The following is a 12,988-nucleotide window of genomic DNA, read 5'->3' on the forward strand; positions in this document are numbered from 1 at the left end:
AATTTTATGCTGATGACAACCAAAAAATTTAATGGGGGGGAGGGCTGCATCCTACTGTTTGATTTGCCGGATAATAAAAATGAACCCATGACAGCAAAGAAAAACTGCGACATTATCCTTAGATTTTTATATGGGGTTCGAACCTTAATAATTGTTTTTTCTAAATATTTTTTTTGAAAATGTATATATTAAATATTTAATGAAACAATTACTCACATGCTTGTAGAAAAAGTAGTGCCGGGCAAATGAAAAAATACTTGCTATTTAGCATTATCAACTTAGTGAAGAAATAAGACAAAGACTAAGTAAGACATTCAAAAAAACTACTTTCGATTTTAATTCGTTCTGTATTCTTTTATAATACCTTTTATCAACAAATTTAAAAAAGAAATGCCTTGCAATTTTAAGAAGAAAACAGATAAAATGGAAGTTTTTTGTGTTTAAATTACAGGCAATTCACTTTATGGTCAATAAAATTACAGCTATCTTCAAAAGGAATCTTTTAACCCTTTTGCAGTTTCAAAGAAAAATTAGTTTCACTTTCACAGATAAGTGCTTTTTTTTATTCTAGGTAAAAACAATAAAAGTTTACCATTTATTTGTATTTGTCTCTAATTTAAGAAAAATTGGAACAAGTGAATTATTTATGATGCTAATCTTCATAATGAAACTAGAACAAGATGATAATAATGCGTGACGTAAGATCAAGGTTTCGTATTATTTCAACACATCTGACTGCATTTGTGGTTTTTAATTTCGAATTTAAGGAGAAAGAAAAAAATTTTGTCTTCGATTACACAAAATTTTCAATTTAAATGATTGATCGTACTAAAGACAAGAGAAAGTATTGACTATCAATAATAATATTTGAACACATTAGTTGTCGAAATTCTTTCCCACAGTTAGTGTCAATAAAACAGATCAAGCAATAGTACTATATGATACATATTGTACGATGCATATTATCATCATACTATTTTTATTGAAAATATGATATTTTCTTATGACAATAACATATTGTTTATTTAAATAAATTTCTTGTAGAAATTAAACACTGGAAGGATTACTAAATTAGGAAAACTAAACTTTGATTTTATTTTTATAGATTACACCTCATCTATTATAACAATTTGCACTTGACTGGCAATTGAACGTGTTAACTTTTATATGAATTAGATGAAAAAATCTTTAATTTTTTGTCAGAAATTTTTTTATATTTTACCTGAATAAGAAGTCATCTAAATTATTCATTCCTATTTCTTTCAATATGTGTTCTTTCAGTGGTAAACTTAATAATATTCAGTGCAAGGGACATTTGTGACAAACAAAGTGACAGGTTTTTCTGATGAATTGTGTAAAAATATAAAAAATTTAATGAAAAACATAGTTTACATTTCTACTAACTTTTCTTGACAAACGTGCACAATATCTACTAACAGGTGACGAAATATGTTAATTTTTGTTTAAATATGTTATTCAACACAGAATCGGGTGCGACCTAAACGTAATCAATAGAAGTTTGGGAATTAGATATGCTTTATTCCTTAGACATTATTTAGATTAGATACTATTTTATGTTTATTTATAAAGAACAATTTTTAACCCATATCTTTTTACGTGTCTAGAATGTTTTATCGTTAAATTAAATTAAATTAAAACCTAGATAGTAGTAATGGCGTATAATATATTAGGTATGTTTATTAGAAGTGTTGATTTAATTGTACATATTTAAGTGTCTGAGAATACCATTTCGGCAAGAGGAGTATTATTTCGTAGATATTAATTTATGCAAAAAATATTTTAGTATGCCATTTATTAGAAAAAAATGTCCCGTTAAGTCGATAATTGCTAACAAACTTCTAAAAATCTTCAGTTTTATAAACTATGACTCAATTCTAAACTTAATTCGACATTTTTTTTCTAATGCAATTCAGTAGTTAATTTTTAAACTACACTATCTGGAAGAAAGTGACGGGACAACTGTAAAGTTTGGTGGAGGAGGATTGATGGTATGGGCCTGTTTCTCCTGGTATGGGGCTGGCCCACTGGTGAAGGTTGATGGTATGATGAATGCCGATGGGTACTGTGATATTCTCGACAATCATGTCCTTCCTACCTTGTGGACGACGTACGGTATGGATGATTGCTTGTATCAAGACGACAACGCAAGATCCCATATTGCAAGGAGGACTCTTGATTGGTATGTGAGCAACAACGTTGAACGCATGGAGTGACCGGCGCAGAGCCCTGATCTTAACCCAATTGAACATCTCTGGGACGAATTGGACCATCGGTTGAGGGCCTGTACCCCACTCCCCAAAAGCAAGCATGAACTATGGATCTTCCTGTTAAATATTTGGAAGGAAATTCCTCTTGCCACTATGACTTATTCAGTGGAAAGCATGCCCAGAAGGGTTGCAGCTGTGATCGCAGCCAAAAGAGGTCCTACCTACTATTAATTTTAATAAATATGGGTTTATGTCGTTATAGTGTCGTGTCCCGTCACTTTATTCCAAATAGTGTATAAATCTTAGATAACTTCTTTTAGCACCTCTGAAATTTTTTTTAATTTGAAGGCTTTGAGACAGTATAATTTTTTTTATTGTCGCTTCAAAAAAACAGCGTGATCACTGTGTTTTTGGACTCACTTGCGTAGCATTTCTTATATACGTGTATTTGTTACCTGATTTATCATTTGTATTTAAAAAAAAGAATCGTCATTTGAAGACCTGTCTTTTCAAGACGTAAGAATCGTCATTTGAAAAGGAAAAAAAAAAAAGAATCATTATAAAACACTTCTAATCTTTTTAACAATATACGAACTTCGAAATTCCAAACTAAATGATAATTTGTAAAATGAACTTAATCTCGCTGCTCGAACAATAGGCTAACACTAACGTACAATGGTACACGGCTTGCAACTAGAACAAACAAGTAAAAAGAAGCCAAATCAGGACAGCCAAAACAACGAGTTTTTTTTAAATCTAGAAACCATGTAACCTTTTTCTTTATTATAAGTCGGAAAAATTTATAAAATAAAAATCATATCTTGTAAAGAAAATTTTTAGCACTCCGATAAGTCATTATCCTTTTATAATGTGCAACGTAAGTTACATTTCTACAAGGGGGGGGGGCAGAAAGCATAATTTGAAAGTCAGAAAATATTCACACATAAACGCCATACATTTTCTTTATAATTAAATGAAAAAAAAATTTTTTTTTAAAGAAAAGATGGTTTAATACACCATCTTGAATACTTTCTATTTGTTTGCTTACAAAATATATAAATTTTGCTCTTAAATTGAGATAAATGAATGCACTTAAAACCTTTTTGGAAATTTCTTTTTAATGCTTTTTATTTATTTATTATGAATGATATTCACAATGATATGCTGTATTACTTTTGATACAGAATTTAAATCTCTGCCGTCTTGTACCACATAATTAGATGATCACCAGGCTTCACTTTAACTTCATCAGGACCTGAAATATAAAGAATATTATTAAGTTATTTGAAGTCATAATTATTTGTTCGTTGTTGTTACTTATGTCTCTTGCCAATCAGCAAGCCTGTTTGAAATCAAGCGAGTTTTTAAGGCAGAGGGTGCGTTTCTTGTTTTTTTTGTGGCGCCATCTATAGCCCGGAATACGACTTCAGCCACACACAGGCTACAGCCCGTTTTACAGGGAGGACCCAATCATTCTATAATCATTTATCCACAGATCGCAGTTTTCGACCTGCACCAGATAACGATCTATCTCCAATTCAATACCCCCAGAGGTATTGATTTATAATGGGAAGGTGAAGTACTTAGTGACCCAGACAGATTTAACGTGCACCAGTCACCATTTAATATACGGGGAGTCTTCAGCCGACGGGATTCGAACTCCCGTTCTTACGAACACAAGCCCAACGTCCTACCAACTAGTCTATACCGGCTCTTATTTGTTCGTGAATCAAACAAAAGCAAATATAACATTTTGTAGTCGTGAAAAGTCGTTCGTTCAATAGAGTTAAATAGTAGAAAAACTTTTAAAAAGATATACGAAAACGACTCTCTTTTCTTTAGATTAAAAATTTTTTTTCTTTGACAATCTTTCGTTCTGTATTCTTTTATANTCTCGAATTTTGCAGCTTTCGTTCATCTTTCTAGGTTATCTTAGAAGCTGGTAAGAAGGACATTATTTGTTTTATTTCTCAAATTCAGTAACAAAGCTTGCTAGTTCATAGGAAATAGTATTGTCAAAATCAGGTTTGTTTGCAAGAAGACCTACTGTTTGTGTCTCGCTCACTTTTACGATCAGGAGATTCCGTTCAGCATGGCGCAGTGAGCATAGAGATTGGAGTATGGATGAATGGGAGACAGTTCGCTTCACTGATGAGTCCCGGTTCAGCTTAAACACCGGTTCTAGGCGTACGTTCATATGGAGAGAACCAGGGACCCGCTACCCACCCTCCAATGTCCGCGAAATTGACCGCACTCCTTCCATGGTCATGGAAGGAGTGCGGTCAATTGACCATATTGACCTATAACTATGGTCACCTATTGACCATATTGACCAGGTTTAATAGTCTGGGAAAAAATCACGTTGAATAGCCGCACACTTTCCATGTCTTTGAAAGAAGCTCTGTGACTGGTGTGAGGTCTAGGGATGAGAGTTTGGAGCCCTATGTTCGCTTTTTCAGGGGTGCAGTTGGCCCTGAGTTCATTTTAATGGACGATAACAAGAGGCTACATGGAGCTCTTCTGGTCGTCGAATTTCTAGAGAGTGAATATAATCGTCGGATGGATTGGCCACCCAGATCTCCAGACCTCAACCCTATAAAGCATGTCTGGGACTCTCTGGGGAGGGCAGTTGCAACTCGCTACCCTCCTCCGAGAACCATCCAGGGAATAAAAACAGCCTTGCTGAACGAGTGGGACCAATTGCCACAGGAAATGATAAACTGCCTTTTTTTTCAAGTATGAAATCACGCTGCACGGCCTGTATATCTTTAAAAGGGGACCACAGCCCCTATCAACCCATTTTTTTTTTGTTTTGTTTATTCTGCAACCGCTGCTTAATACCTTCTGACTCCAACGAGTGTTACGCACGATCATGGGTGTGTATTACAATTGTTGAATGGTTATTTGTTTTTTATTGTATCAATGTGTGTACATATCGAATTTCTTTAAAATCGGTCCAGTAGTTCTAGAGATAATCGACCCAGTCTGCAAATTCTCTTAATTTCTTTCACCAGTGTATTTACATTCAAATTTACGATTCCAAATACGTAGAGCGCAATAATATCGTGTTGGAAATATCGAGATTTCAAAACCATTTCATTTCACCTATTTTTTAGAAGAAATAAAGAACCCTGGCTATACTAAAACTCATTAAAAGTATTGATAAGACTGTTTCCTCTGATGAAATACAATTGCTAATATGTCGTAGTAAATAAGCACATTTATTTCTTGCAAAGGCCAGCCGAGTGGTTAGTGTGCCTGACTGCGAAACCAATGGCTGCGGGTTCGAATCCCGCACTGGGCATGGATGTTTCTCTCTCTCTCTCTCAGTGTTGTATTCTGATGTATGAATGTGGCCCACCCTATGAACGGGTATTTGTGGCAGTGTAGCGTGGGTAATGTTGCTCACCTCCGTGACTTTGGTTCACAGGTGCCTACTGGGTAACGATAAATGAGCAACACTTCCGGCATCTTCTAAGGCGAAGAACGAAAGTTAAGTGCCTGCCGTTATTTAAAAAAAAAAGAAAGAAACTTTCTTGCAAAAGCTATTTTTAGTGCGTTCACGGAAAAGATAGACCGAAAGTAAACAAATAAGTTGCCATAATCATGATCAGGTTTGCTACTTTTGGGAATTTTCTGAGCATTTGCAGAATCATTTAAAAATGAATAACAGCGGAGTTAAAACTGATTGTTATGAATGCCTGAATGATTCAGAATACTATAAATTGACTTTTTTTTAATAAACTAAATAACTTTTATTTAATAAACTAAATAACTTTTATTTAATAAACTAAATTTTCAATAAACACTGAAATTTTATTTTTAAACATTCAAGCGGTTTTAAACCACTTAGTTATTTACTATTGAACCTTATGTTATAATGCTTGCTAAAAAAAACTCCTATGATGTAAAAAATTTAAAAAAATGATAGTGTAGAATACAGCCATAAATTTAAACAATATTGATTAACTGATATAGCATCATATCAAATGTGTTATAAAATTATTATTAGAAAGGTTGGCGCATTTTTTTAAAATTTACATCTTTTCCTATCTTTTTGGCTGAACAGACTACATGAATAAATTAGTTCTGTTATTAGTTTTTCTTTTTTCCTGGGTTAGAACAGTCCTGTGTAAAAAATGTGGAATTAATCGCAAAATTACAGAAAAAATCTTACAAGCAAATTTTTTTGCTTTTTTTGAGAAAATCTTCAAATATTTGAAACGTAATACAAATTTGTCAAATCAAGCGTCAACGCCTGAAAGTGTTTCAGATTGAAAAAGCATACACACTGTATTTATTAAAATATTCGTTAAATATAAGTTTATTAGTTAATTATTAAATTTATTATTTTTCTCTTCAAAAATTACTTCTTGCAAAAATTAATGATTGACTAGGAATGAGAAACAAAAATTCCTATTTTATTTTACAAACGCTTGATATCTGCTTCAATTGATAATTAAAAGTAAATAATGTTTAAAAATAGTTAACGTTAAATTCATAACTAAAAAATGTTACATGTGGCTAATAATGCATTTTTAGAGTCACACCTAAAAAAAGGCTGTTCAACGAAACTGTTAAAAATCTTTGTGTTCTTTATCGAAGATGTTAATTTAAAAAAATTAAGATGCTCTTTAAATTATTATAACATTTCACTAACTATTTTATGTAATATATAGTTATATTTTATTTATTTTGAAATTAAAAATATTACCCATGTTAAAGTAGGGAACCAGTGGTCTATTACTGTTAGAACCCAAATATAAGAGCCAGAACTTTCCATTTTCGGGATCATTTCGAATTTGTGAGATTTCTTCTATGTACATCTTCTTAGAACCTGGTAAAGTTTTCGTCTGGAATCTAAAGGGAAAAAAATTATTTAAAGAAATTTTTTTTTTTTTTTGGTTTAATATGTTCAGTTGCAGCTTTTGCTTCCACTAGAGTACCACTTAAATATTAAAAAATACACTGTCAGTGGCTGAGGTGCCTTTAAAATAATATAGGAATTGGAAAATAGAATTTTTCAGATTCGCTTATTTTTTGCTGAAAACGATTTGACTTCGAACAGAAATTAGCCTCGTAAGGGACAAAATAAAATAGGAATCGGAAAATCGAATTTATCAGATTTGCCTATTTTTTGCTGAAAACGATTTGACACGAACAGAAATTAGCTTCGTAAGGGACAAAATAAAATAGGAATCGGAAAATCGAATTTGTCAGATTCGCTTATTCTTTGCTGAAAACGATTTGACTACGAACAGAAATTAGCATCGCAAGGGACAAAATAAAATAGGAATCGGAAAATCGAATTTGTCAGATTCGCTTATTCTTTGCTGAAAGCGATTTGACTACGAACAGAAATTAGCATCGTAAGGGACAAAATAAAATAGGAATCGGAAAATCGAATTTATCAGATTCGCTTATTTTTTGCTGAAAACGATTTGACTACGAACAGAAATTAGCCACGTAAGGGACAAAATAAAATAGGAATCGGAAAATCGAATTTATCAGATTTGCCTATTTTTTGCTGAAAACGATTTGACTACGAACAGAAATTAGCTTCGTAAGGGACAAAATAAAATAGGAAACTCAAACATATTGTTAGGTGCAATGCCAACTTGACAAACACATTATAATTTCTTAAGGAACGCAACTATCACGGTACTAAATTGAAATATTAAGCACCATCAAACGTTTAAGTTTGTACCACTTGAATTAACACGTTCACGCCGGGTGTTGTGGCTGAAAGCGGGACGGAAAAGAGAAAATACTGGCTATTTCAATATTAGATAATATTCGGGAGGAGTTAATCTATTCTTAACAATAACAATTCACTGTAAGGAAATTTATCACATGAACTGAACTAATAATATTTTCCAGAGTACCTAGCCTGATGAGGCTATCTGCTCTTTCATCTCTATGAGAGAAGGAGGAGGGAAGGGGGAGCGTCGTAAAATCGTAAGATTACGAAATCGCATAATTCATGATTTAACAATTTATCTGGGTTATATAAAAAATCGCAATGTACATATTTATCACATCGAAGTAGCAATTCAATATAAAAATTGCATCCGTTAAAAACAACTGGTAGTTATGGATTTTTATTATTCCTGGAAAAAAACTAAAAAATGAAATTTATTTGTTACCAGTTTTTACTCCGGTTCGCCGCCCGATGAGACAATCCAGCGTGACCCACCGGTGGGTCACCCCGGCGTGCACGTGTTAAAATAGTTTACAGAGTCTCTGTCCACGAATCGGACACGTTACTCCTTCATCTGAGATAACATCGGTAGGCAACTGAGATAATGGCGGACGAAGTTGTTATCTTGAAATATGCTATCTTCAGAGATGCCAACAGCTTCGAACATGCCAAAATAATTAAAAAAAACGGTAAATAACCTCAAAGTAAATTTTGCAAATATTTGACTATTTTTGATTGCTTTTTAAAAGGCATTGCATGTCATAAGTACCAGAAAGTGGTGAATGATATTTTTTGTTACTACGTATTTTTTTTCCAGCCATTTTTGTACTTCATTTCATTGGTCATTTATTTAAATAATGTATAATAAAAAGGAGTTCGGAACCATAAGTTAAAATTGTTTGCGGAACGGATATAGTGAACTCCCGGTTATAGTGAACCAAAAGTTCGATCCTTTGAAGGTTCACTATAGCGGGGTTTAACTGTAATAGTAAATATGCAATTTGTCTGCTTAATAATTGGAATAAAATTCTCATTTTAAAGCATGCAAAACATATTAAATCTCCAACAGAAGGAAAAAATATGAAACGATATTAATAATTTTACAAGAACCTACGTAAATTTCACATTTTGTTGTTTTGCCCCTAGCATCACTTGATAAGCTGTAGTATCAGTGACATTCATTGTTATGGTTCGTATAAGTTCTTTCTTATCTCCGATAAATAAGGAATATCGAACTTGATCGTCTGGAACTTCAATATTAGATCCTGTGACGTCAGTCATGAAATCTGAAATATTACAATTAAAAATGAAGTCAAATGTAATTGTCCTAGCTACTTCAAATTGTCATATTAAAAATATTTCCTTTTAATTTGCTTGTGTTGGTAAAATAATAAAAAATTAATTTTACCTATAATCTACTAAGCGCTGCCAGCTTTTATCGCTTTAACGACAGATTTATTTTTCTTGAATATTGGAAATGATAATTAATTTTATGCATTACCTTTCATTTTTTGATTTTATAAGATTGCAGTGTGTGAATTTGGCCATCAATATATAAAAAATTATTTAAATAATAATTTGTGATGTTTGTTTCCAAGAAGCTTGCTAAATGAACACATTTCACGTAAAAATACGTATTTGTAATTTCTGCTATTCATATAAAAGTTTAAAAAAGTAGAAGCAAAACTACTTCGTTTCCGTTCTGTTTTTCAAAAAAGTTATCCATTCTTCATTACTGCAAACATAAATGATTCAATATATATGCAATCAGTACTATAATCGTTCGTCATAATTTTTTTTAAATTAAAGTTGTAGTTAAAGGGACAAGTTTGCTTCAACATTTATGATTGTTGTTCATTTACGTCGCACTAGAGCTTCACAATGGGCTATATGGCGACGGTTTGGGAAACATCACTGAGGATGATCCGAAGACATGCCATCACAATTTTGATCCTCTGCAGAGGGGATGGCACTCCTGCTTCGTTAGCCCGACGACCTACCTGCACGCGAAGTCGAGCACTTTATGGTAGCACAGTTTAACGAGGACCAATACCTCACACCCTCGGTCCCTACGCAGACTGATCCAAGTGGTCACCCACCCGCACACTGACCGCAGCCAGTGATGCTTGACTTCGGTGATCTGATGGGAACCATGTCTTAACGATCAGTCCTGTGCGGGACTCAACATTTATGAAATCTTGCCTATAATTTTAACATTTTAATCTAGAACAGCTATATTAAACTTTTTGGAAAAGTTGCCCGCATGCAAATTGTTAAAAAAAATAATGTTAACCATAATTTTAATTTTTTGCATCACTTACATAGCACATTAAAAACCACCGTACATATAAGAAACTCAGCATAATGAATTTTCCGGAAAATTATATAGTTGTAGTAATTTTTTGCCTCTAATTTTATTCTTGGTTTTATAAATTTCATAAAACACGATTTAACTACTACTACTACAAAGAAATAAATTAAATACATCTATAAATGCTAAGTTCTCATATGATGATGTTATATAATATAAACTCTGCTAAAATTTAAAAATAGTTAATTATACAATATAGTTTGTAGTTATTTACTCAATTTACATTTAGCTACCGTTTCAGAACATCATTTTTCGGAAGCATAAAAGTTCACGGGTATGTTTTTTTCATGGTTCCGACGGTCTGGAAATTTTTTACAGTGTTAGCAAAAGGGAGATATATCTAGATAAGCTTTCACAATAATTGTTTAATTTAAATAAATTATATATGGATGCAAAAAATAACTCGGAAATGTAAGCATTTTTCAATAGTCTTAAATATCTTAGCTCAAACTCATTTATTTTTTCCTGGTTGTGAGAACCCTGGTTGTGTGACCATCATGATTAATTTTATTTTATTTTATAACCGTCGTTGAGCAGTCGACCCAATTTTGGGTTTACGACTACTAATATTCAACTCCAGAGCCTTGTAATTTTGAACCCAATACAGAAGACAAGGGAACTCCTGGATCAAGTATTGGAAGAAGTTTGCCTTCCTGGAGGACTTTTTGATGGGACTAACACGCATTTGCGTTACATGGAGAGGAAGATCTCCCACGGTTAGCCCGACGACAAGGGGAATCAAATGTATGATCCGTCTACCACTGAGGATATTTCACATCAGCAGTGTGGTCAGCTCAAACCGGATGCGGAATTCGTATTAACAAGCCATTGCTTGGATTCGAACCCGGTTCACCTCATTGGAAGGCGAATGCTCTATCCCCTGAGTCACCACTTCTCTATGATGACTAATTTAAATTTTGAAAGATTTTTCAAGACAAAACTGTTGGCAAAGTTTGAAAGATTATGCTTCAAGCTTTTAGAAAATTATGTCATACTTACTCATGCAAAATGAGGAGAGGAAATTAATAAGTGCTTTCAAACTTTAATATCTGTCATTTTGAACTCATTCAAAAGGATTGCAATATTTATTTTAGAATGCTTTGAAATTTATTGCGGCATTAAAAAGGGAAAGAAACTTTAAATTTTTTACGCTCGTTTTGGTCGATGAAAATTTTGCATGGGTAAAAAGGAATCAATTACTTCATTATTATCATAAAATTTAATTAATAAATTACTTTTATTTTATTTCAGCAGCATTTTTAAAAATTAATCTTGTTACAGATAATCTCTAATTTTTTGAAACTTTTTTTTAAACAAAATGTATATTAATAAACATTTTGTTTTAAAAAAAAAGTTTCAAAAAATTTACTTTGAGCAAAATAATTAAATACACTTATTTCATTATTTATCAAAATTAAGCTTTCATACTAATTATTTAAAAAGCAATTATTTTAAATCTATTTTTTTTTCTTTACGAACATAATCTTCGCTCAAACACCTTTAACGGGGTTGGTTGGTTGTTGGTTGTTAATTTACGTCGCACTAGAGCTGCACAATGGGCTATTGGCGACGGTCTGGGAAACATCCCTTAGGATGATCTGTAGACATGCTATCACAATTTTGATCCTCTGCAGAGGGGACACCTTAAAAGGGGGAAACCAAATGCAATACCAAGTGAACAAGTAGATTCGGGGTTCTGTCCTTCACCTTCATTCACCTCAGTTAGTGACACGAATAGGTCGGATGGATATAAATTGAGTTTTGGTATTGTCATCTATGTCTGCAAGAGTAAAGTTGCCTGTAGTCCGGCTCCTCAATTGAATTGAATATATTTCAACGATACAGAGCACTCTTCTCTGTCCCCACTGGTTAAACCACTTTGCGCTTGTTTGTCTCTTTACTTTTCTACCATCATTTGGTGTTCAGACACTGAGGAAGGTTCTTGTTTATAAAACCGAAACTATAGTATGTCCATTTCTGTAATTTATAGATATTGTTTTTTTGCTTTAAGTTTACATACCATACATTTTACCCCATACTCATATTGAATTCAAAATAATGTTACGCTGAGTGTTTACTGCATTTAATTACCATTGTCCCTCGGGTTTCCTGAACAGTTTCGTTTGGATATATCAGCCAGACTTTTCCAGTTTAAAATTGAGACCGACAAGTAGGCAGCTTGAAAATCTATTTTGGCTGAATTCAGTTGCTCTGTTATGTTTCTGATTGCAGCACTTGAGTTCCAGTTGTAAGGAAGATTACCATCAGCGGATATTAAAGTCTGAAAGAAAATTCAACATTAAGCATATTTAGTCTTGTTACTCAAAATCAATATCGTGTGAAAATTTGAAATACTGATGAAGTTGAATAGAAAATCGTATGGGAAATACAGTGCAATTAAACTATATGGTATTCAATAATTATAATGGGAGAATTATTACCTATTCAAGTTGTAATAAAATTTACCACAAGAAACACTCTACAGCTCAAGGAAATATAGGATACTTTTAACATCTAATTCGTGAAATAAGATAATGAACATCTAATTTCATAAACTAGGATCTAATTTCACGAAATAAGATACGAACTTATTTCTTCTCAGCTTTTCTTGATATTTTTCTACATAATGGCGCACCGCCACACTTCGTCCTCATTGCAGTCATTTCTTTAAGGTGAAAAGTGACGATG

The 12,988-nt window shown here is 32.8% G+C and overlaps 2 protein-coding genes across 3 annotated transcripts in view; both read right to left on the reverse strand.

The window, feature by feature from the left end:
* LOC107446006 (uncharacterized protein CG3556) overlaps window positions 1-421 on the reverse strand; it is a 28,254-nt gene extending 27,833 nt beyond the window's left edge. Inside the window, exon 1 of one of the 2 annotated variants that reach the window (XM_016060537.4) lies at window positions 217-421. In XM_016060537.4, the coding sequence (XP_015916023.2) occupies window positions 217-271 (55 nt within the window). In that variant the 5' untranslated portion in view covers window positions 272-421. The remainder of the gene's footprint in view (window positions 1-216) is intronic. The other variant, XM_043050472.2, reaches the window with a different exon arrangement.
* A 2,917-nt stretch (window positions 422-3,338) lies between these two features.
* The window catches only part of LOC107446002 (uncharacterized protein CG3556), a 28,174-nt gene continuing 18,524 nt past the window's right edge, over window positions 3,339-12,988 (reverse strand). The window contains exons 7-10 of the mRNA XM_043050471.2: window positions 12,392-12,581; window positions 9,044-9,215; window positions 6,943-7,088; window positions 3,339-3,483 (exon numbers count right to left, since the gene is read on the reverse strand). Coding sequence (XP_042906405.1) covers window positions 3,416-3,483; window positions 6,943-7,088; window positions 9,044-9,215; window positions 12,392-12,581 — 576 coding nt within the window. The 3' untranslated portion in view covers window positions 3,339-3,415. The remainder of the gene's footprint in view (window positions 3,484-6,942; window positions 7,089-9,043; window positions 9,216-12,391; window positions 12,582-12,988) is intronic.

The sequence above is a fragment of the Parasteatoda tepidariorum genome, chromosome 10 (assembly GCF_043381705.1).
Source record: "Parasteatoda tepidariorum isolate YZ-2023 chromosome 10, CAS_Ptep_4.0, whole genome shotgun sequence".
In the NCBI taxonomy this organism is placed as follows: Eukaryota; Metazoa; Arthropoda; class Arachnida; order Araneae; family Theridiidae; genus Parasteatoda; species Parasteatoda tepidariorum.